The 23,690-nt window shown below is 42.7% G+C and overlaps 1 protein-coding gene across 2 annotated transcripts in view; it reads left to right on the top strand.

The window, feature by feature from the left end:
- Positions 1-13,658: 13,658 nt before the first annotated feature.
- The window catches only part of DOCK5 (dedicator of cytokinesis 5), a 271,512-nt gene continuing 261,480 nt past the window's right edge, over positions 13,659-23,690 (top strand). Inside the window, exon 1 of one of the 2 annotated variants that reach the window (XM_065946612.1) lies at positions 13,659-14,502. Coding sequence is in view for 1 of the 2 variants with exons in the window: in XM_065946611.1 (XP_065802683.1) it covers positions 15,078-15,120 (43 nt within the window). In the remaining variant the exon portion in view is untranslated. Of the gene's footprint in view, positions 14,503-14,881; positions 15,121-23,690 lie in introns of those variants that run through there. The other variant, XM_065946611.1, reaches the window with a different exon arrangement.

Genomic DNA, 23,690 nt, shown 5'->3' on the forward strand with positions numbered 1-23,690 from the left:
ACCCGTTTTAAATATAGCAGTGTGTACATGACCTTCCCAAAGTCCCTCACTATCCCTGCCCCCTGGCAACCACGTTAGTTTTCTAAGTCTGTGAGTGAGACAGCAGGTATTAAAAGAATTCTGAACACTCGGAAAAAGTGAAAGTGAAAATCATTCAGTTGTGTCTGACTCTTTGTGACCCCATGGACTATACAGTCCATGGAATTCTCCAGGCTAGAATATTGGAGTGGGTAGCCTTTCCCTTCTCCAGGGGATCTTCCCAATGCAGGACTCTCTCATTGCAGGCAGATTCTTTACCAGCTGAACCACAGGGAAGCCCAAGAATACTGGAGTGGGTAGCCTATCCCTTCTCCAGCAGATTTCCCCAGCCAGGAATCAAATCAGGGTCTCCTGCATTGCAGGCAGATTCTTTACCAACTGAGCTAAATACTCCGAACTCATCGGCTATTGGGTAGCTGTAATTCATATTTATAACAGCAGGTGGCACTAATACCATATTTATCTGATACTACATGGCCCCTGAATTTTTTTTTTTTTTCTTTTTTTTCTTTTAAGCATTTCCTTTTGGCGTTCTTTTCCAGAAACAGCATTTCCTCCTTGATCTTTTCAATTTTTGTTATCCTTCTATGGTTTAGTAGGCTATTTTCAGTAGCATAGCCTAGTAAATTGTTTCTATTTTTAACATTTTCAATGCAGACACAAATTTCCATGGCCTGATTACATGAAATTTTTAAAATTTATTTTGAAGTTTTGCCCTCTTTCTAATTCATTCTCTAAATTTGACCATATTGTTTCCCTATGGGCACTGAAACAACAGTATTTTACATCTGTGTTCTCCTTTGATCCTAAGAAAAGTTCAAGCCCCCTTTACCAGAATACCACAAGATAACAGCAGATACATTTATTAGAAGGAGTGTTTGAGGAAAAGACTTTGAGCTTGGCAAAAGGAAAACTATCAATGCTTCTGAAATCATTTTTAAATTGCATGATGGATCTGCTCATGGTTAATTCAGCAGCGACGATCATAACATTTTTCCAATTCAGTTTGCATTGCTCTCACAACGTATCAGTGTATGTAATATCCTTTGCTGCTGCCATTGCAGCCAATGGCAGGTCATTCTCTAGCCCAGCCTGGAAGCCACAGGTTTGACTTTATGTGGTTGCATCAAGCTTGAACTGTGACACGGGCCTGGGTTCCCTTTTGTCACCGAGTTTAGAGATCTTACCCCAGTTCCTCACAGTAAGATGCTCACTCAGCGCCAACTGAAGGCAAAAACACAGGCTCTTGCAAAGAGTATTTGTGCAACCACATCCCAGAGTCTCGGTTGCAACCTAATTCTGTGGTCAGAGCACACACACAGTGGTGTTAAGAAAGATCGACCACAAGAGCAAGGCTGTCAGTTCACACAGTGACAGGAGGTGAGCTCTGAGGGTCCTGTCATGCCTTTTAGGGGGCAGGGCACCAGCTTTGGGGTTACAGTGACATCCTGCAACCCACTGAAAGGCCCATTCCCTCCAAAGGCACATGCTAGTGACAAAATAACAGCAATCAGGTTGACCTATTGAAACTTCTCTGTAACAAGTAAAATCATTTTGAACCTAAATTCTCTTCCACGTTTAAGGATGGATAAGTTTTCAGTGGGGGTGGGGGTGGGGGGTAGGACAAAACTTTGCAGAAACTGAAATATCACATGGGTACAATCGAGCAGTAAATTTCATGAAATAGCCCTATTTTTATTCTTGGCCAATGAGGTCCCCTAACATGGACATCAAAAGAAGAGACAAGAGTCATGATAAAATTCTGATTTAGTGAAAAACAGTCATTGTTGATTCTGTTAGTCAGTAATTTTACTAGCAAATGATGACAGCTGGGGCTTCCCAGGTGGTGCTAGTGGTAAAGAATCTGCTTGCCAATGCAGGAGATGTAAAAGATGCGAGTTCAATCCCTGGGTTGAAAGATCCTCTGGAGAAGGAAATGGCAACCCACTCCAGTGTTCTTACCTGGAGAATCCCATGGACAGAGGAGCCTGGCGGGCTCGAAGAGAGTCCAAGAGAGCTGGACATGACTGAGGCAACTGAGCACACACACAATGAGCATCAGATTGCCTGCAACTCCTGTCTCACTTTTCCTTGTATTGGATAAAGCAGTCCTGAATACTGGTCTAAAGATGGTATTAGCGCAGGGGTCCCCAGCCTCTGGGATCTAATGCCTGATGATCTGAGGTGGAGCTGATGTAATAATAATAGAAATAAAGTACATAATACATGTAATGCTCTTAAATCATCCCCAAAGCATCCCCATCCCCCAGGGTCCACAGAAAAACTGTCTTCCATAAAACCAATCCCAGGTGACAAAAAGGTTGGGGACCGCTGTATTAAAAGACTTAATTTCCTGTTTCCAGTGAATGGGACAATTTTCACTTCAGTGTGATGCAAGCTGTTTGTTTCTAACATAGACTCTTCATCAAATTAAGGGTGTATATCCTGTTCTCAGGGCTTCCCAGGTGGTGCTAGTGCTGAAGAACCTGCCTGCCAAAGCAAGAGACATAGAAGATGAGGGTTTGATCCCTGGGTTGGGAAGATCCCATGGTGGAGGGCATGGCAACCTACTCCAGTGTTCTTGCCTGGAGAATCCCATGGACAGAGGAGCCTGGCGGATGACTGGAACACAGTATATCCAATTCTTAAGTTAATTAAGAGTTTGGATCAAGAGCGAATGTTAGTTTTATCAACCATCTTTGCATATCTACCCAGATGATCATTTGGTTTTTCTCTGAGACCTTTTGATGAGATAAATTCTGTTGATAAATTTCCTACAACTGTACCACCCTTCTACTTTTAGAATAAAACTTAAGTTCACTCTGCATTGTTCTTTTCATAGAGATGAGATTCACTAATATTTTATCATCTCTGTAGCTATATTTATAAATATAAATTTGCATTTATATTTTTCTTACACTGTAATGAGTTTTTCTGCCAGGGTGGTGATGTTTCATAACGTAACTTAGGAAGCATTCCATCGTTTTCTATGGAACAGTTAATACATTCAACTGATCTATCCTTCAAATATACAGAAGTATATGCCTTTATATTTAGAGCTGGCATTTTTCTTTTAGATGTAATAACTGGGCCATATTTTCCATGCCTTCTCTGCTGTTTACACACAGCCAAATGTGTGTGGCTCAGCTGGTAAAGAATCCGCCTGCAATGCAGGAGACCTGCCTTCGATCCCTGGGTTGGGAAGATCCCCTAGAGAAAGGAAAAGCTACCCACTCCAGTATTCCGGCCTGGGGAATGCCATGGACTGTGTAGTCCATGGGGTTGCAAAGAGCTGGACACGGCTTATCGACTTTCACTGTGCTGTTTGGTCAGCCCAAGTTTTCTATTTCTTGGCTCAGTTTTACCCATCTACACTTTTCTAGAGAATTCTGTCTTTCCTTGTGGTTTTTACAATTTATTAATTAAGAACTATGCAGCATAGTCTATTGTAAATTTGATTCTCTACACCTATGGTCTTATATCCTTTTGTCTTCCTTGGTGTACAGTGTCTATAGTTTCTCTTGACTAGATTCACTCCAGGTCTATTCAATTGATCAGAATGTTTCTACTTAAAACAGCTTACAGAACATCAATTAAAATATATGGCCAGTGGAATTTTCCTGTTGTTCACATTCTAAGTGAATAAGAGTTTCCTATCTTCTAATAATATACCATTGAGAAGAATTCTAACATATGTACCCAGACCATGAGGTACAACAACAATTTTAAAAATAGGAAGACTCTGACTTCCCTGGTGATGCAGTGGCTAAGAAGACTCTGTGCTCCCAATGCGGGAGGCTCAGGTTCGATCCCTATTCAGGAGAGTAGATCCCACGTGGCTCAACTAAAGTGTTCACATGCTGCAACAACAACAACAAAAAGATCACGTTGCAACCAAGACTGAAGATCCTACATACTGCAGCTAAGATCTTGTGCAGCCAAATAAGTAAAATAAATCTTAAAAAATAAGAATACTAAAGTCAAGCAAGGCCTTTTTGGCAAATTACAGGTGAAACCAAAACACAATTCCCAGGGCCAGACTCTCTCTTGGCACTTGAAGTGTGAGCCGAGCCCAAAGTTAACAAGGGCAGACTTTAACAGTCAGATGGTTTCTAAATAGAATTTGCTCCAGAAAGAACATCAGTGAGATTATTTCTCCTCCTAAGAGACTTTTTGCATATGTTCTATGAGTTGTTTTGAGAAACAAACCCTGAGGCATCATTTATGGAGGGAAGGGCTTGTTTAAATAAGAACATTATGCCACAGTAACATGACTAAGAAATCCTGTAAGAAAGGAACCCCTGAGCCAGCTGGGCCAGGTGATTGCTCCAAGTTCCTTAGAGAAAGCTTGTTATTGTGAAAGAAGTAAGTTCAGGAATATTGCCTAAAGATGACGCAAAACAATCCTGAGATGAAGCCATACCTTGAGATGGAAGACTGTACGAGAAAGACTGCATCCATTACGTTGCCTACAAGTTAACATTAAAGGTTTGTTGCCAAGCTATCATTCATGGGCTTTGCAAACCAGTATTTACTTGGTTCAAAGAACAACTTTCAAAATATCTTTAACTTAGAGGCTTCCATGATGGTTCAATGGCTAAGATTCTGCACTCCCAATTCAGGGGCTCCAGATTTGATCCCTGGTCAGGGAACTAGATCCCAATGCTGCAACTCAGAGTTGGCATGCCACAACTAAAGATCCTGCAAGCCATGCTGAAGATGGAAGATCCCGCATACTACAACTAAGACCTGGCACAGCCAAATAATTTAATACATAAATTTTAAAAATTAATTGAAATTACTAATGAAAAAAAGCTAAATTTAAAATCTTATCATCCAAATGAACAATTCCTAAAAACTTGGGTGTCTTTTATTGTGACAATAACAACTCTGTTAAATGTAGGTTCTCTCAAGAGGATAAAAGGAGCTGACATTCAAAAACATGAATTCTGAGGCCAAGGACCAGTTAAAGACAGCAAATAATTGTCCAAATCCCATTGAACTCATGACGATAAAAGCAGTTAAGAATCTCACCCATATGTTTATCTGAAGGAAATAAAAACAGGATATCTAAGAGATCTATGAGCCCCCATGTTGACTGCAGCATTATACTCCATAGCCAAAGTGTGGAAATGACTGAAGTTTCCATTAAGAGAGGAACAAATAAAGAAAATCTGGTATATGTTGATAATGGAATATTACTCAATCATGAGAAAGAAGGAAATCCTGCCATTTCTAGCTACATGGATGGACCTTCAGGGCATTTTACTAAGTAAACTATGTCAGACAGAGAAGGACAAGCACTATATGATCTCACTCATACGTGGAGCTTAAAGAAAAAAACTCATGGAAACAGTAGAATGGTGGTTGCCAGGAGCTGGGGGATGTGGGAAATGGGGAGATGTTGGTCAAAGGGTTCAAATTTTAGTTGTAAGATGAGTAAGTTTTGGGACTTCCCAGGTAGTCCAGTGGTTGAGACTCCATGCTTCCACTGCATGGGACAGGTTCCATCTCTGGTCAGGGAACTAAGATCCCGCCTACTGCATGCTATGCAATATATCGCCAAAAAATTTTAAAATAAATAAATATTTTAGAGAATTCTTGAAGGCCAGAAAACTAAAAAGAAAAAAGATAAATAAGTTCAGGGGATCTAATATACAGTATAGTGACTACAATACTGCATTATATACTTGAAAATTGCTAAGAGTAAATCTTCAATGTTTTTACCAGACACACACACACACATTAATCACATGAAGTGATGGAGCTGCTACCTAATCCTATTGTGGGAATCATTTCACAATAATATGTACATCATATCATTGCATTGTACACCTTATATATACAATTGTATGCCAATTATATCTCAATAAGGCTGAAAAAGAAAAGATTGTCTATCTGGATCTGGTTCTACAGTTTCAACACTCTCAGTTCCTTGACAAATTTCCTTTCAAATATTTCTGGAATAGTCCTCAGAATAACCTGACCATTTTCTTTTATTTCTTACTCTGATCTTTGCTAGGTGGTATCATCAGTGTCTACAAGGCCTTGCAAACCTTTCCATGAATGTTTTCACATCTCCTTCTAGCACCATGATTTCTGCCAGGCCCTCTGTCATTTCCATTAGGACACACAAGAAAACAATGTCTCTCCCTCCACTCCCTTATTTTCCCCCCAGGTTAATTGAGATATAATTAATATAACAGTGGGTAGGTTTAAGCTTATGTGACATGTTGACTTGATACTTACATATTACATAATGATTACCACCACAGCTGTAGCTAACACCTTCATAGCATCACATAATTAATTACTATATGCTTTTCTACACAGTCTAGGTGAAAACATTTAAGATATACTTTCTCAGCAACTTTCTAGTATATAATACAGTATTGTTAACTACAGTATAGTCATCACGCGGTACATTAGATCCTCAGAACTTAGATCCTCAACTAGAACTTCTAGTTCCAAGTTTGTAACCTTTGACCAACATCTCATTTTTGCCTTCCCCAGCTCCTGGCCACCATCAGCCTATTCTGTTTCTACAAGTTCATAGATCAAGTATTTAGCTTTCTATTTGACTTATTTTACTTAGCATAATGCCCCCAAGGTCCTCAATGATATTGCAAATGTCAGGATATCTTTCTTTCTCAGGGATGAATAGTATTCCATTGTATGTTATAGCACATTTTCATCCATTCATCCCTGTATTCACACTTAGGTCATTCCCACATCTTGGCTATTGTGACTAATGCCCAATGAACATGCCTCTCTCACCTCTTTAAAAGTCCACTTGTTTAGTGGGTACCAACGCAGTTACTTGTGTGCCATTGTCTTATAGAGATTTAGTTACATTTTTTATTCATAGTTTCCATCATTCAGAATAGAGGGGCTAGGCCAGTAGACAGTTCCCCAGAACAGATACTTAACTGTTGTCAGAGTGTCCTGTCTGACTTCTAAGGCAACCTTCACTACTTGGAGTTCTTCTCGCCTAATGACTTTTCTTCCAGAAGCTTCTCCCAAGTCCTTATGTGACAGACTTCTGGTGGATAAGTCCCACATTGCTGCCTCCCTTGTTCCCTGCCTCTTCTCCTGGAGGCCCTTTCCCCCTTCCTTTTCTCCCTTCCTCCACAGACTTCAAAGGGTAGCAGTCACAGTACAGAGCAGGGGTTGGCAAATTATGACCCTCAAACCAAACCCAGCCCATCACCTGCAAAAATGATTTTTAACATTTTAAAAATAATTGGAAAAAAATCAGTAGAGGAATATTTCATGACATAAGAAAATTACATGAAATTCAAATGCCATGTCTACAAATAAAGTTTTATTGGCACACAGCCACACTCATTTGTTGCATATTGTCTATGGCTGTTTCTCTGCTACAACTGCAGGGTGGAGTGGTTGCAACAGAGACCATGTGGCCTGCAAAGTCTAAAATACACACATGGGCCTTTTACAATAAAAGTTCACTGATCCTTGGTTTTGACCGTGGACCCTGGCACTAGTCTGCCTGGGTTTTGAATTTAGTTCTGCCGCTACCTATGTGGGCAATACTATAACCAGGTCTGAGTTGCAGTTTGCACATTTGTAACGAGGAGATGACAACAGTTCTATTTACCTCCTTAGGATGTGTGGGGATTAAAGAAATTGAATAAAAATAGTATCAGACACAAGCCATACATGTTAATTACCATTGTTACATTACAGCTGGTGACCATGGAAAACCTGTCTGGTATTAAATAAAAATTCTGGACCAAACATTTGTTTCTTAACTGACCTCAAAGAAATAGAAAAATTTGCTGAATATGACAGTCACCTAAACAGTATAAGAACAGTGTTCTTGTTACAAAGGGACTGCAGAATGAAACTTCACTCCTGTCCTGAATAAAGGTCAAATCTAGGCATTTAACATCCTGCTTTTCTACATTGTCCAGGGAATCTCAGCAACCAAGTAGTTTTTCTTTTGTTTATTTTGTCTTAAAGAAGGTTGAATAAAATTTTTTTTTCATTTTCCTTTACAGTCATTTTCCATGAAAATGAATAATTTTATGTAGTTACAATCATAATATGATTACCTCTTGAGAAACCTATATGCAGGTCAGGAAGCAAGTTAGAACTGGAACAACACACTGGTTCCAAATAGGAAAAGGAGGACGTCAAGGCTGTATATTGTCACCTTGCTCATTTAACTTATATGCAGAGTACATCATGAGAAACGCTGGGCTGGAAGAAGCACAAGCTGGAATCAAAACTGCCGGGAGAAATATCAATAACCTCATATATGCAGATAACACCACGCTTATGGCAGAACTAAAAAGCCTCTTGATGAAAGTGAAAGAGGACAGTGAAAAAGTTGGCTTAAAGCTCAACATTAAGAAAACTAAGATCATGGCATTTGGTCCCATCACTTCATGGGAAATAGATGGGGAAACAGTGGAAACAGTGTCAGACTTTATTTTTGGGGGCTCCAAAACCACTGCAGATGGTGATTGCAGCCATGAAATTAAAAGATGCTTACTCCTTGGAAGGAAAGTTATGACCAACCTAGATAGCATATTAAAAAGCAGAGACATTACTTTGCCAACAAAGTCCATCTAGTCAAGGCTATGGTTTTCCCAGTGGTCATGTATGGATGTGAGAGTTGGATTGTGAAGAAAGCTGAGTGCCGAAAAATTGATGCTTTTGAACTGTTGTGTTGGAGAAGACTCTTGAGAGTCCCCTGGACTGCAAGGAGATCCAACCAGTCCATCCGAAAGGAGATCAGTCCTGGGTGTTCATTGGAAGGACTGATGCTGAGGCTGAAACTTCAATACTTTGGCCACCTCAATGTGAAGAGTAGACTCATTGGAAAAGACTCTGATGCTGGGAGGGATTGGGGGTAGGAGGAGAAGGGGACGACAGAGGATGAGATGACTGGATGGCATCACTGACGCTATGGACATGAGTTTGAGTAAACTCCGGGAGTTGGTGATGGACAGGGAGGCCTGGTGTGCTGCGATTCATGGGGTCACAAAGAGTCGGACACGATTCAGTGACTGAACTGAACAATCATAATATAGCATATATACCTGAATTATTTTTACTTAGCTTACCGCTTAACTTTTCCATTTTGCGTCTTAGTTTTCATCACCTTTTGTTTTAGACAGAGTTTTATGAAGACAATTTTTCAATATATATATATCTTTTTCAAGATACATTTAAATAGAACTTCCATGGAGGTCCAGTGATTGGGAATCAGCCTGCCAATGCAGGGAGCATGAACCTGTGCTACCTAACAAGAGAAGTCACCACAGTGAGAATCTGTGCACTGCAACAAAGATAGCCCCTGCTCTCCACAACTAGAGAAAGCCCGCGTGCAGCAATGAAGACCCAGCACAATCAAAAACAGGTAAACAAATGTTAAAAAACAAGGAGATACCACTTAAAAAGATATATATATATAAAGACAGTCTTTAAAAAGTCAAGTAGTTTTCATTCCTTCTTCCCTATCAAACAACCCAGTTTTCATTAAATTAATGACTTCAATGGCTCAGATGGTAAAGAATCCTCCTGCAGTGCTGGAGACCTGGGTTTGATCCCTGGGTTGGGAAGATCTCCTGGAGGAGGGCATGGTGACCCACTCCAGTGTTCATGCCTGGGAAATCCCATGGACAGAGTAGCCCGGCAGGCTACAGTCCATGGGGTCACAAAGAGCTGGACACAACTCAGTGACTAAGCACAATGATTTCAACCATCTCATCCTCTGCTGCCTCCTTCCCCTTTTGCCTTCAATCTTTCCCAGCATCAGGGCCTTTTCCAACGAGTTGACTGTTCCCAGAGGATGAGATGGTTGGATAGCATCACTGACTCAGTGGACATGAACTTAGGCAAACTCTGGGAGATAGTGAGGAATGGGGAGACCTGGTGTGCTGCAGTCCATGGGGTCACAAAGAGTCGGTCATGACTGAACAACAACAAATGACTTCAAATTGCTCACATCATCAACTTCTCCTAAAGGATATGTGCAGCAAAGACTATTCTAGAAACAAAGCTAAAAGCTTCTTGTTATGAAAGTGTTCACCAAGCATCAGTCTCACAGTGATGGGGCTGAAGATGTGAACAGCTTTAGAGCCCTGACCATCATCTCTCCATTCATCAGAGAAACTGGACCTCCAAAGTCACAGAGCAGAGTCAAGGACAGACCCAGAGATGCTCACCAGCCAGGGTATTTGAGGGCAGAGAGTAGATAGTGATGGGAATCTTCAGGTCTTATGAAAAAAGTGTTTCTAGGGCTGTAGATATCCATTCCTTTCTCCAGTTTAGCTCACTGGTCTCAAATTACAATGTATCACCCTGGCCCTGACTTATACAGAACCACCCTGTCCTGAAGCATTTGCCCTAAGAAGACTGCAAAGTCGTGTTTAGAGTCAAATATATCCCTCCTCTCCTTTTTCTGTAGTTCTAGTCACTCCACTCTGGCTTCCTAGGTGGTAAAGTGGTAAAGAATACGCCTGCCAATGCAGGATACGTGGGTTCAATCCCTGGGTCAGGAAGATCCCCTGCAGAAGGAACTGGCAACCCACTCTAGTATTCTTGCCTGGGAAATCCCATGGACGGGGCAGCCTTGATGGCTATAGTTCATGAGGTCGCAAGAGTAGGACACGACTTAGTGACTAAACAAGAAGTAACTCCACTCATATGTAGGATCAAAGAATGAGCTTCCTCTACCTAGAAAATAATTTTTTCTTTAACAGAACACATAGCTTCTTTGAGAGACTCAATTAAGTCAGCCAGATTTGGGAAAATAAACCTGGTTATCAGTGGAGGAAGTAAAGCTCTTGCCAGCTGTCTTCACATCTCTTTATTCTCATCAGCATCGTAACTAGCCTCCAAATTCATTTATCCTTATTTCTTTCTCCAAGGCACCTTGCAACAGAGCAAGCTAATGCTTGTGAGTGCTTACTTGTGTTTGTACTTGTGTGGGTTTTGGAGTCCGAATATCCCTGGTTGTGGAATATGCTTAATGTTTCCTCTGAAAAGATATCAGAGGAAAAAGAAAAGGATATTTCTGGGAATCCTGCTGTTATTTCACTTACCCATCTAGTTGACTCTCTAATTTTCAGCCACATTTTAATAAAAGACTTTGAATAGCTCTGCTTTTATGATTTAAATGGACTTTCAAATTGGGATTTAACCATCTGATATAACAAAGTGGGTGGACTTCAGTCTTCAGAGGAAAAAGAATAAACATCCTGAAAGCTGTAATTAAAATTTTCCATTTTCCTCCAACCCTTTTATTGCAATTATTGTTACACTTGAAATATCTAGTGTCCAAATTCAAACCTCAAGTTTTGCAAAAAGCCTTCAATTCTAGGTGGTGGGGTGGGGGTGGAGGCGGGGTGGAGGGTGTGTATATGTGGGGGTGGGGTGGGGGTGAGGCAGCTGAAGTCATTTTGGTAGAAATCCAGTTATATTGAATGAGGATTAACACTCTGATGTGTATTAAATTTAAAATAAACCTGTGGTTAGAGAATGTCACTCATCCAATTTTCTCAAAAATACAGGTGACTGAAGTAACTTTGTGCAAAATACTTAAGCTCCTAATGGTCCTCATGGAGAATTGCTGAGGAAGGTATGAAGTCAGACCTAAGGAAATATGAAAGGAAAACTTCAATACAGAGCAACCAGGATATAAAAGGTGAAGATAGATAGATATCACAGATGATTAAGAAAATGGCAACCCTATGTAGTAACTGTGTTTGGCCTTCCCAATACAGACCCCTCCCCCAGGCTCTCTGCTTTAGTTCTTCCCAGAAGTATCCAGGTAATAGTGTCTGATACAGGTTTCCTGACTTGTTTTACCCCCACCAAGTGGAAGAAATCAACGACTTGATGACCACCAGCACATAGCCCCCCAGACCTACTGGAGCCTAAGGATCTATATTGTTAACTCCTGTGACAGGATCCTGTTACCTTACCATCAACCAATCAGAGACTTGTGCACAAGCTGGTCACACACTCTGGGATGCTCCCCCCTCACCTGGCCTTTAAAAATGCTTAGCTGAAACCAGTGGGGAGTTTGAGTACTTTTGGAGTTCTGAACGTCTTGCTTGACTCCCTGCGATGAATACTGTACTTTCTTTCACCACAGCCCAGTGTTAGATTGGCTTTACTGCATGTGGGCAAGCCAACCCAGTATTGCCCATTCCCGTCTCCTTAGGGTTATGCTCGACCCATGCTGTGTTTCACACCAGGGGTCAAGATTCAGAGTTTCTAAGGCCTGAAGCCTATATAGTGAAGCTGTTTATTTTAAAAAAAAAGCATAGACAGATTTATCCATTCACCAAACTTTCCAAAAGGGCTTCCCAGTTGGCTCAGTCGGTAAAGAATCGACCTGCAATGCAGGAAATAAAGGACACTAGGGTTCAGTCCCTGGGTGGGGAAGATCCCCTGGAGGAGGAAATAGCAAGCCACTCCAGTATGCTTGCCTGGGGGATCCCATGGACAGAGGAGCCTGGTAGGCTCCAGTCCAGGGAGTCATGAAAGAGTTGGACACGACTGAGCTACTGAGCACACAAACTTTCCAAAAACATATGGTAGTAAAAGTGTGCTGAGGAGTCCAGAAGCCTCAGTAAATTTCCTTGTGTCCACACTGCCCTTCAGTGGTTCCTACCTTCAGTCTCTGTCAAGAACCTTTTTTCTATCTTGACCCCTACCATCCTGGACCCAACTGCCTTCATTTCTTGCCTGAACTACTGAAATAGTCTTCTGACCATCTGATCTTCCTTCATCTTCCCTTGTGTCCTTTACAGTGTATTCAACCCACAGCAGTCATGTTAGATCATGTCCTTGGTTGGTTCAAAATCCTCCAAACTTTTTTCACAGCCAATATATGAAGTTCTCACTATACCCTTTGCGGTCCTGCTTTATTGGCTCACACTGTCTCTCACAAGTTTTTTTCCCATACTCTGCCCCTTACTAACATCTCTTGCTACCCAGGAATCCTTGCTGTTCCTCCATGGTTTCAGAACCAGCCAAACATGCCTCTGGCTTTCCTTTTGCTGTTGTTTATTTCTGAAGGTTTTCTCTGAAACCCTCACTTCTGCAGATTTATAGTTCAATGTCACTTTATCAGAGATGCCTTCGCAGACAACATAGAACTGCAGCATCCCTACCACCCTCATCCCATCCTCCTTTCTCTGGAGTTTTCTATACAGATTTAGCCTCATTTTACTTAAATTTGCCTTACCCGCCTCTGTTAGACACTAAGCTCTATGAAGGTAGGAATTTTATTCACTACTGTGCTTCTATTGCTTGACATCTAGTAGGCACCCAATAAATATTTGTGAAAAGAAAAAATTACCTAACATGGGAAGTTAGGTTAATCATGATGTCATTAGCAAAGGAAAATAAATCTGGGGGAGAGATGATGGAATCCCTTCTGGATATTAAGTCTAAAGTAACTAGATTTCTTAAATTATTATTACACGATGACTAAATGCGTAGTTACCCACCATTGACAAGACCTTTAAAAAAAAATTCAGATTTGACTTTGCGAAAAGTTACCAAAGTTAAAATGCACCGTTTTCAGTGAAGTTTTGCTCTGTTTTATTACACGTTTATTTCATTTTTCTTTCACGTTCGAAATCGGCAAGAAAATCTTCATAAGCTGTGAGGACAAAGCAATTTCTTTCAAGAGGCTTTTTCTCCGATGGTAAACCCGAATCAGCTGGTCATTTACTCTGAGATTTTACTTACATGGGTGAGGTAGCAAGGCGCCCCACCCCCACCTGGGACTCGGATCCAATCTTCATTCTTGAGGTCTCTCCAGAAGGAAGTGAGCTCCAGGAGGAGAGTTTCAGAGGACGCCAACAGCTCAGGACTGGCTGTTCAAATGTGCAGTCCCTGCGTTTGACTCTTTGTCTGAACAATGCAGCTAGTGAACGAGAAAGATTCGGGTGTGCCCCGTCCCCTTCCCCCCAGGAATGCTCTTTGGGCTGCTGGAAAAGGGAGGTCTTTGGGGCGGGCTTTCCCCTGGACCATGAAAGTCTGAATTTCTTCAGCTGGGTCTGAGTCTCTTCAGCTGGGGAGGAGCCCAGGTGTTTCTCGGGGACGTAAGATTTCCAAGTCAGAACTCGCTACTTAATTCTCGCTCGGGGGCTCCCCTAAAAAACTATTTGATACTTCTGAGGAGCCCGGCTCCTTCGCATTAGTTCTCTATTTACCAGAAGACAAATGTTCCTGCTTTGAAGGCTATGAACCGTGGCCACAGGCCACTTTTGCCGTGGAGTCCGGCTTCCGGCTCTCGTGGTGTCAGCGAAAGCTCTAGGGGGTGAACGCAGTAGTCAACTGCTCATTCATTCAACAAATATTTATCGAGCGCCGGATGAGTGCCTGGCACTGCGAGAACCCGGGCGGCTAGAAACAACTTATCTTATATCCTATGCACTCATCCTAGTTCCCCCAGATGCTCCGGAGCGCGCGGTGAGAAATGACTCCACATCCCCTCCCGCCTGCTCCGTCTGGGGGTGCCCCACTCCTCCAGCACAGCCCTCCCGACACCCCGCCGCTGGGGATCCAGGCTCCAGGGTTTAGACCGGGTTGGGACGGCGAAGGGAAAAAAGCCAAACACTGAAAGGATTAAAACAAAAACAAAAACGTACCCCAGTCTGTGCTGGGAAACTGCTCCCGGGAAGTGTGCAAGGCGGAGCCGGCCTGGGCCCGGCAGAGCGCGGAGACCTTGGCTGGCGGGCGCCCGTGGATCGCGGCGCGGAGGCGGCCTCGGCGGGAGGAGGGCGCGGCCAGCGGGAGGGGCCGAGGCGGCGCCGGGAGGGGCGCGCACGGCGGCGTGGCCGCCGGGCGCAGCAGGTGACCGCGGCTCGCGGTGGGAGCCGGAGCGTGTAGCTGGCGGAGCGGCGGGGAGACGGCGCGCGGGGCCGAGCGAAGTTTGCCGGAACATGGCGGAAGGGCCCGGGGCGCGCCGGTGTGCGGCGCGGTGGCGATCGGAGGCCCGGGAACTGTAGCCGCCGCAACCGCCGCCGCGGGGCGAGGTCGCCGCCATGGCCCGCTGGATCCCGACCAAGAGGCAGAAGTACGGGGTTGGTGAGTACTCGCCCCACCCCGTCCCCGCCGCCAAGTTCGGGGGAGCTGCCCTGCAGGGTGCAAAGTTGGGCGGCGGACGCACGGCCCCTCGGTGCGCGCCTGCCCGGTACCCGGCTCCGGCTCCCACTACCCGCCCGGGCTCGGGCTGCATTCGTTCCTGGGAGCGGTGCGAGCGGGAGCCCGCTCCGGGAGCCTCAAGGGGGGAAGTCATTCTGAGTTTGGGGCGTTCTAGTGGCTAAAAGTGCAGTTGGTTTCCGGACTGGCCATCCCGCGCCCCCGACTCCCAAGGCTGCAGCGCTTTGCAGAGTAGAAACGATCTAAGCGAGGGCGCTCGCTGCGCTTCATTTGGGGCGCCCTGCCGCGGTGCTCGCGCCCACTGTCCCCCCCGTCCCTCGGCCCGCTTGGGTCCGTGTAGCTCCGTTCAGTACTTTGTAACCGGCCGAGGCCCGCGGAGCGCGAACTCGGCGGGCTGCCCCAGCGCTTCCTGCCTCTGCTCTTAGGTTCTCCCTGAAGCCGCAAGTGAAGAGCTTGTTGGGGGAGGGGGGCGGTGTAGGGAGGGTCCTCTCCCAACACCTCCCAGGCACTGGGATCCCCGTAACAGTTGTAAACTGATCAGGAGACTCAAGCTGTGGTGTGGAGGTGATGGAAGCGGCAGGAAGTGTGTGGTATGGGAGCGGGGGTGGGTGGCCCCGGGGCTGCGGTGCAGACTGTGGTCCTCTACCCGAGCGTGAGTGGGGAGGGTCTCCGACTGCCTTCTGAATCCCCATTCCGCCGTGGGATAAGACAAGGACATTTTCCTGGGAAATACTGTGACAGGTCCTGTGCTGGGCACTTGGGCGTTCCGAACAGCGGTGTTGGAAGGGCCCCAGGATGTGCAGGAGGCTGCTTTTCTGTTGGTTTCGATCCGAAACGGTGGTTGAGCAGGACCTGAACCCAGGTGAAAACCCGTGGTCTTTCCACTTTTTATCGAGGAGTGAGGTTGCTTAGGTCTTATGGAAAGACTTCTGCCGTTAGTGGGGCGATTGTGGCTTTAGGCTTGAGTGCGATTCCCTAGTATAAACACAGTTGAGAATTTTATCACTTCCTTTCAGGGTCATTCATTGGGCATATTTGCAAGTCTTCGGCTTCACTCCCATCTCGCCCGCCTTTTTTCCCCTCTCACTTTAGTGGTTACTAGGTCCCTGAACCTATTCTATGTTTCCTGACAGCTATGTCAGTTTCAGAGAGAGAGCTCTAGGGGCTTTTCGACTGGGAAGCCTTGAGTCAGTTACAAAGAAACAAACCAACTCTTTCATATTTATTACTTTAAGATGGTGATCCTCGTGTATATATTTATATGTGTGTGTACAATAATATACACAGGATTCCTTGTTTTCCCTCTGCAAAAACTTTTTTCCTTTAAACTTTAGAATCCTTGCACTCTTCCGTGTTGTAGTTCAGAAATAGGTAGCTGCTGTTTCTTCTGCTTCATAATTTGGTCCCGAGCTTTCAGGTGCCAGTTAGTAAGTAGCCAGCAATTCTGGAAGTCAGATGGAGCCAATTCCTTTATTTGTGTTAACTGGGCACTAACTCCTAGATGAAAGTACATTTAGCAGTGCCTAATCAATACTTCGCACGAAAAAATTATCAATTCTAATTTTGTTTAATAGGAGAAATGCTCTCCAAAACTATTCTGACTTCAGCATGGTTAAGGCAAGCATATCCTAAAAACGTGGGTTTTATTTCTATAGTTATAGTAACAAGAGTGGTATTTTCTCTTTTTAATTTTTTATCATCAATCAAGAGAATTGAATTGCATTTCAAAGGTATAGGTAGTGGCAAAATTGCCCCAGAGTATCATTTAGAAAATTTATTTCACTAGACACAATGGATACTTTAAAAACACACACACACACACAGCTTTTAATTTTGTTTTGGAGTATAGGTGATTAACAGTGTTGTGATAGTTTTCAGGTGAGCAGCAGAGGGACTCAACCATATACCTACATGTATCCATTCTGCCCCAAACTCCCCTCCCATCCAGGCTGCCACATAACATTGACCAGAGCTCCCGACACAGTAGATTCTGATGAATCTGGGTTTGACAAAAGGGCCCACTGTTAGGACAGATGAGCTTATGGGATCAGTGTCCATTGTTTATTCCCAAGACACATGGTGATCATACTAGCTCCCTGCTGGGAAGGCTTCCTTGGCTTGCAGGGTAAAGTTTAAACCGAGCCCAGTTTTCAAGGTTCTAAGACTCCAATTCAGTATATTTTCGTAAAGCATGTCTCTCACCGCTTCTCTCATCAACCCTCTAGCGCAGACGCTGCCCTTCTCCCTCTTGTGCCGTATGGAGAGTCCTTCCTCTGGGACTTTGTGCTCCTATGCGTGTCCCCTGTTCCGAGTGCCCTTCCACCTCAGGATCCCATAATCTGGCCTTTCACCCAGGGTACCCTGCTTCCTCAACATTCCTATGTTTTATTACTTAACCTTTGGTTCAGTGAATCATAAGGTTATGGTATTGCATCCTTGGGACTGGAGGTATACGGGTAGAGAGCATGCATTCAGTAACTGCTTGTCCTTGGCGTTGGTGTGACATTCTAAGGCACCAGCCTGATTTCTATAATTTAGTGCAGTTTTTTTTTTCCCCTATTAGGTTTTAACATCTCATTCACTCCAGTATGACTTTTACATTGTTTTGTTAGATGAAGTGAGACCCTTAAGTTTGTCTTTATCTTTGCAAGTAAAGAGATACGCTGCTGAGAAAGCAGGCATGGAATAGATGGACTTGCTTAAATGTGATTGGGAAAAATCGGCTGGTTGTATTAATGGCTGCCCCAAACCCATGGAAAATGCTTTTCTTTCTCCCTTTTTCTTCCTTTTTCTTTTATTTTTTTCTGTTTTAGGACATGAGGGTCAAACACTTTGATGTTAAGCAAACCTTAGTGATACACTTCCAGGTTAGTCTTCTGATTATCGAAACATTGCTTCAGTCTGTTCAACGATAGACCCAGATATGTTGATGACAGAGTCTTTGCAAAATCTTTCATTATTGTTTGTTGGAATTTGTCCTGTATGTTTTTATAGTGTGATAAAAGGTACTTTGGGGGAATATTTGCTTCACTGTAAACTTTTCAACAATCTTGTTGTGCTAGGCCTAGTTAGTCTAAAAGCATTTAATTTTGCAGATTCTCCAATGTTAGTGTAAAAACAAAGCGGATTCTTGAGCGCTTTGTTAATGCACTTAGGTGTGCTGTGCATCTTTAGTTCGTCCTCACCACGGCCATCGTGTCGCCTAGATTCCAGCTGGAGTGATGGAACTTAGTCTCAAAGAGTAATTCGTGAACTGCTTAAAATAGATAGATCTCACCTGTTCGGTTGCATGAACACCTTTGGCCCCTTTTTTGGAGCAAGAAAGTGGTCCCCTTTCTTGGAACAAGGTTTTTAATTGCATACAGTCAAGTATAAAGGATTGAAAACAAGCCACTTGTATTGAATACAGCTGTCAAGATAGTTTTCAAAATTTGTTATTGTAATATATGTGCTTTTTAAAAAAAATTTTAAGTTTTTATTGTGTATTTTACAATACAGTTGCTTCTGTATTTTACAATTTACAATTGCTTCTGTTTTATGCTTTGGCTCTTTGGTGGTGAGACATGTGAGATCTTAGTTCTCCAACCAGGGATCAATCCTGGACCCCTCTGAATTAGAAGATGAAGTGCTAACCACTGGACTACTGGGGAAGTCACCTGTGCTTCTTTATTGACATGTAACTACTACTTTATTTTGAAATAGTCATGAGCATGTACAACTTTTCAAGATATCTGTAGTAACCATAATATGCTATTTAATCACCTGTGGTTTATTTTATTGAATTTGTTTTTGAGGTATAGCTGATTTGCAGTGTTGTGTTAGTTTCAGGTGTATAGCAAAGTGATTGTTATATGTATATATAAATCTGTTCTTTTTCAGATTCTTTTCCATCATAAGTTATTGCAAGATATTGAACGTAGTTCCCTGTGTTGTATGGGAGACCCTTGTTGGTTGTTTTGTATGTAAAACACCTGTGATTTCAATTGAGGCCTGCATCCTGGTACACTTGTGGTTTATTGCCTCTGGTCATCAATGCAGTAAACACTGAGTGTTAGAGAACAGATATGTAATTTTTTTACCCTTTTGAAGCCCATGGATGCTTGAATTTGGACACAGATGAAGAGTCCTTGGCTATGAATATCACACAGCTAGTTAACTATAGAACCTGTTAGTTACATGACCAAGCTAGATATTATACAGTTGTAGTGAGCTGAAGAAGGCCTCACTCTGATGCATTCCTGTTCTAACAACATTGAGGCTGAGAATAAAAAGGCCAGAGAATTAATGTTTATTATGGATCTACCTCGTGACAGGCACTGTTCTAAACCCTTTATTTCACTGTGTCCCAGGTACCTATGGAGGTCTTGGAGACACTGTCAGATGGCCCATGAGATTAAAACTTTGCCTGATAATAATAGTAAGATGTTATTGGCCTGTCTTTACTCTGTTCTCTTGTGAGTACACAGTATAGTTTCCCAGAGGCTACATTGAATGTGATACTACATCAGATTGAATGCAGAGGCAGGTATGAGAGTCCAAAGGCCTTTTGTGAAGCCAGATATTGAAGAGATTTACAAATACGCAAAACAGTGCCACTCTTGTAAGTGTTTTTGTTTGGAAAAGTGTGTGTGTTAGTCACTCAGTCGTGTCCAGCTCTTTGCAACACCATGGACTGTAGCCCTCCAAGCTCCTCTGTCCATGGAATTCTCCAGGCAAGAAGACTGGAGTGTGTTGCCATTTCCTCCTCTAGGGATCTTCCCGACCCAGGAATCAAACCTGGTCTCCTGCACTGCAGGCAGATTCTTTACTGTCTGAGCCATGCTTGATCTAAAAAAATACTTGGCTAGCATCTGTTGGGTTTATTGTGACTTTCTTGGTGGCTCAGTGGTAAAGAATTTGCCTGCCAATGCAGGAGACCCAGGTTTGAACTCTGTGTTGGGAAGATCCTCTGGAGAATGAAATGGCAACCCACTCCAGTGTTCTTGCCTGGAAAATCCCATGAACAGAGGAGCCTGAAGGGCTTCAGTCTATGGGGTCACAAAAGAGTTGGACCATGACTTAGCGACTAAACAACAACAATTGGGTTTATTATGGTTACTTTAGTTAATGAATGTGTTTTTTTAAATGTCTCAACTTGAATTTCTAATATACTGAATAGTGATAGATGTAACCCACATAAGCAAAAGCTCTTTAGAATTCTCAGTAACTTTTTCTTAAAAGATATTTTCTTTTTCCTTCTTTATTATTTTTGGCCCTGCAGTGTGGCGTGCACAGGATCTTAGTTCCCTGACCAGGGATCAAACCCATGGCCCTGGAAGCGTGGAGTCCTAACCACTGGACTGCCGGGGAAATCCCCTCTCAGTAACTTGTAAGAGCATTATAGGGGTTCTAAGACTACAAACTTTCAACACTGCTGCTTTACACATTATTTCCTTATATCATTGAGATAATGCTGTCATTCTCATATTGTCTCCTTTTCCAGGTAAGAAAACTGAGGTTTATACAGGATAAATTATTTATCCATGTCCACATAATTTCACTCCTAGGCCAAAACTGTACTCCATATGCATTTTCCAACAGTTGTTCATCCATCACCTTCATCTCTGCTGTGTCCCATGTTGACCTAAAACAAATAGACTGTCGGTTAGTTTTTCAGCAAAAAAAATAGATTTATTCAGAATCAGCAAATCCTTAGTGGGTGTGGGGTGGGGTGGGGGGAGCAGGTCTGCAAGCCACATGCAGATCCCTGCAACCAGGAGAGAGCCCTTTTACAGAAAAGGAAGCTGGCAGGGCTGTGATAAACAGAGTCCATCAGAGGAATGGAGAGTTTGAGGTATACTGGCTTTTCATTGGCTGAGCTCTTGCCAGGTGAGAAGAGGAAGTCTTTCTTCCTATTGGGCTCTGCTCCCTTACAGGGGGTGAAGGCGCCCATTTCTGGCCTCATGACTGTTTTAATTGAAGTCTCTCTGTATGTATGCATTTTTACACCAGGTACCCTTAAGTCCTTCATGCCTCTGCTTTCCCCATTTGCCGTCTCTGTTTTTTGTTGTTGTTCACAAATATTAGAGCTTAATTTCTTTATTTTGTTAAAGATTAAAAATACAAATAAAAGTTCTGATACTTTATTCTTGAGTCCTAAAGAACTATCTTATATCCTCACTTTTGCAGACTGTTAGTTTTGAATGAACCATCTCTTTCTTTCCCATTGAATTTTTTTTAAATTTTTATTTTATATTGGAGTACAGTTGATTTCCAATATTGTGTTAGTTTCAGGTATACAAGCAAGGTGATTTAGTCCATACATATACATAAATCCATTCTTTTTCAGATTGTTTTCCCATACAGGTTATTACAGAATATTGAGTAGAATTCCTGTACTATACAGTAGGTCCTTGTTGATCATCTATTTTATTAATATATATTTGTTTGATTGCTAAGTTGCATCTGACTTTTTTGTGACCCCGTGGACTGTAGCCTGCCAGGCTTCTCTGTCCATGGGATTCTCCAGGCAAGAATAATGGTGTGTGTTGCCATTTTCTTCTCCAGGGGATCATCCTGATCCCAGGGATCAAACCCATGTCTTCTAGGGCTCCTGGCATTGCAGGACCATTGCGGGCTGATTCTTTACGCTGAACCACCAGGGGAGCCCATTTTACATATAGTCATGTGTCTATGTTCATCCCAGGCTCCTCATTTCTCCCTCCCCCTGATTTTCCTCTCTGATAATCATGAGTTTGTTTTCTGTCAGTCTGTTTGTTTTGAAAATAATTTCATTTCTATCACTTTTTCAGAATCCACATGTAAGTTATTTTTTACTTAATCTTTTCTTCATGTTGCCTACTTTTTTGGTTTTTACCTAAAACTGACTGAAAAAGCCATACATTCCTACCATTAAGTGAGAACTAGCATCACTTGCTTTAGAAAGAGGCAACCTTAAAATTAAAGGCAACGACAATAAAACCGCAGTGTACTGGATTCTGGCTCCATGCTGTTGCCTGTCAGACCATTTTCTCTATTAAAGAGGAAGGAGGCTGGTGCCCCACTGAAGCTTTCTCTTCCATCATCCATCTCCTTCGAAATCTCATTATTTGCTGTAGTTAGTATGGTATAAAGTCACTGAGAGCACTAGCGAATATTGAGCCATTGTTCCCAGGGAAATACCAGGTTAGGTTCCTGTGAGCCTCTGGTCACATGTTTATCAATGGAGCTGATCCCTCTCCTTATGCATGTGTGTTTCTGTGTCAGGCTTAAAGACCTTATTTAGTGTACATCACTGATGTACTAACATTGAACTTGTGGCCACAACACCTTATATAAACTCAAGCCTGAAGGAAGTGTATCTCACACATGCATAATGTTTTCTCCAGAAGGCAAGTCGCAGCCTTTTTTGGACTTGGGAACTTGAAACAGCACTTCAGCAGTATGCTTGGGGACCATTTAAATAGCAAAATCATTAACAAAAAGCAGAAAATAAGAAAGACGTGGCAGTGAAGTTAAGACTGTAAGAAGAACTCTGGTTTACAGTATGAGAACTGAAACAAGCGGAGTGTCACCTTGTCTGACCTTAAATGGGAACTTGAGTGTCATACTTTGCTTCTCTGCATAAGACTGAGAATGACCTCAGAAGCACTAGGAACATTGATTTGGTAGTTACAAATGAATTTTAGTGAGTGGAAGAATTCACAAATACCATAAAATCTGTGAATAGTAAGGATCAATTGTAGTTAGTTGGATAAAAGGAGAATTGAAAATGGAATCATGGGACTTCCCTGTCAGTTGAGCAGTTTAACCTGCACTGGAAGTGCAAAGTCTTTGCAGGTTTGAGCTCTGGTCTGGGAACTAAGACCCCACATGCAGTTTGGCCAAAAAATTTTTTTAAAAAATGGAATCACATTCCTGTATTATTTATGCATCTGTTGGAATAATGCCTCCTTTGAGTTTTCTGAGAACCCTAGCTAAGGGTACTGCTGTCTTTGCCCAGCTTGCTTGCTGTACCTCTCAGTGGCTCTCCTTTTCCCTAACTGTCCTATTTGTGTTTACTGTCTGTCTCCCATACTGGAATGTAGAGTTACAAGAACAAGAACTTCTATCTTTTTCATCAAGTGTTCCCCTACCCCGCCTTGGCTCCTGGCATGTGATCAGCACTCATTAAATAAATGAGGAAGGAATAAATGAAGGCCCTTATCTACCTAAATTTGTCTCTTGTGCTGGAGAGGGAATTTCCCCCCACATAATGAAATATTTTGCCCTTCATATACTTCCTGTGAGATACAGTCAAAAGCAGTAAGAAAAGGAACATTTAAAGAAGAGATGAATAGAATTTATAATTGCTTTAGCAGAGGATCTTGTAAACATCGTGGGATTGGAAAGGAATCGAAATCCTTAATGATGTAGTCTTGGGGAGGGAACTGTGGAAATTTGCTGCTACCGCTTTATTTTTTTCTGCATTATTTGTGGAGGCCTCCTGGAGGAAGGTATGTTGTCGGATTGGTTTA

Source organism: Muntiacus reevesi, chromosome 10 (genome assembly GCF_963930625.1).
Source record: "Muntiacus reevesi chromosome 10, mMunRee1.1, whole genome shotgun sequence".
NCBI lineage: Eukaryota > Metazoa > Chordata > Mammalia > Artiodactyla > Cervidae > Muntiacus > Muntiacus reevesi.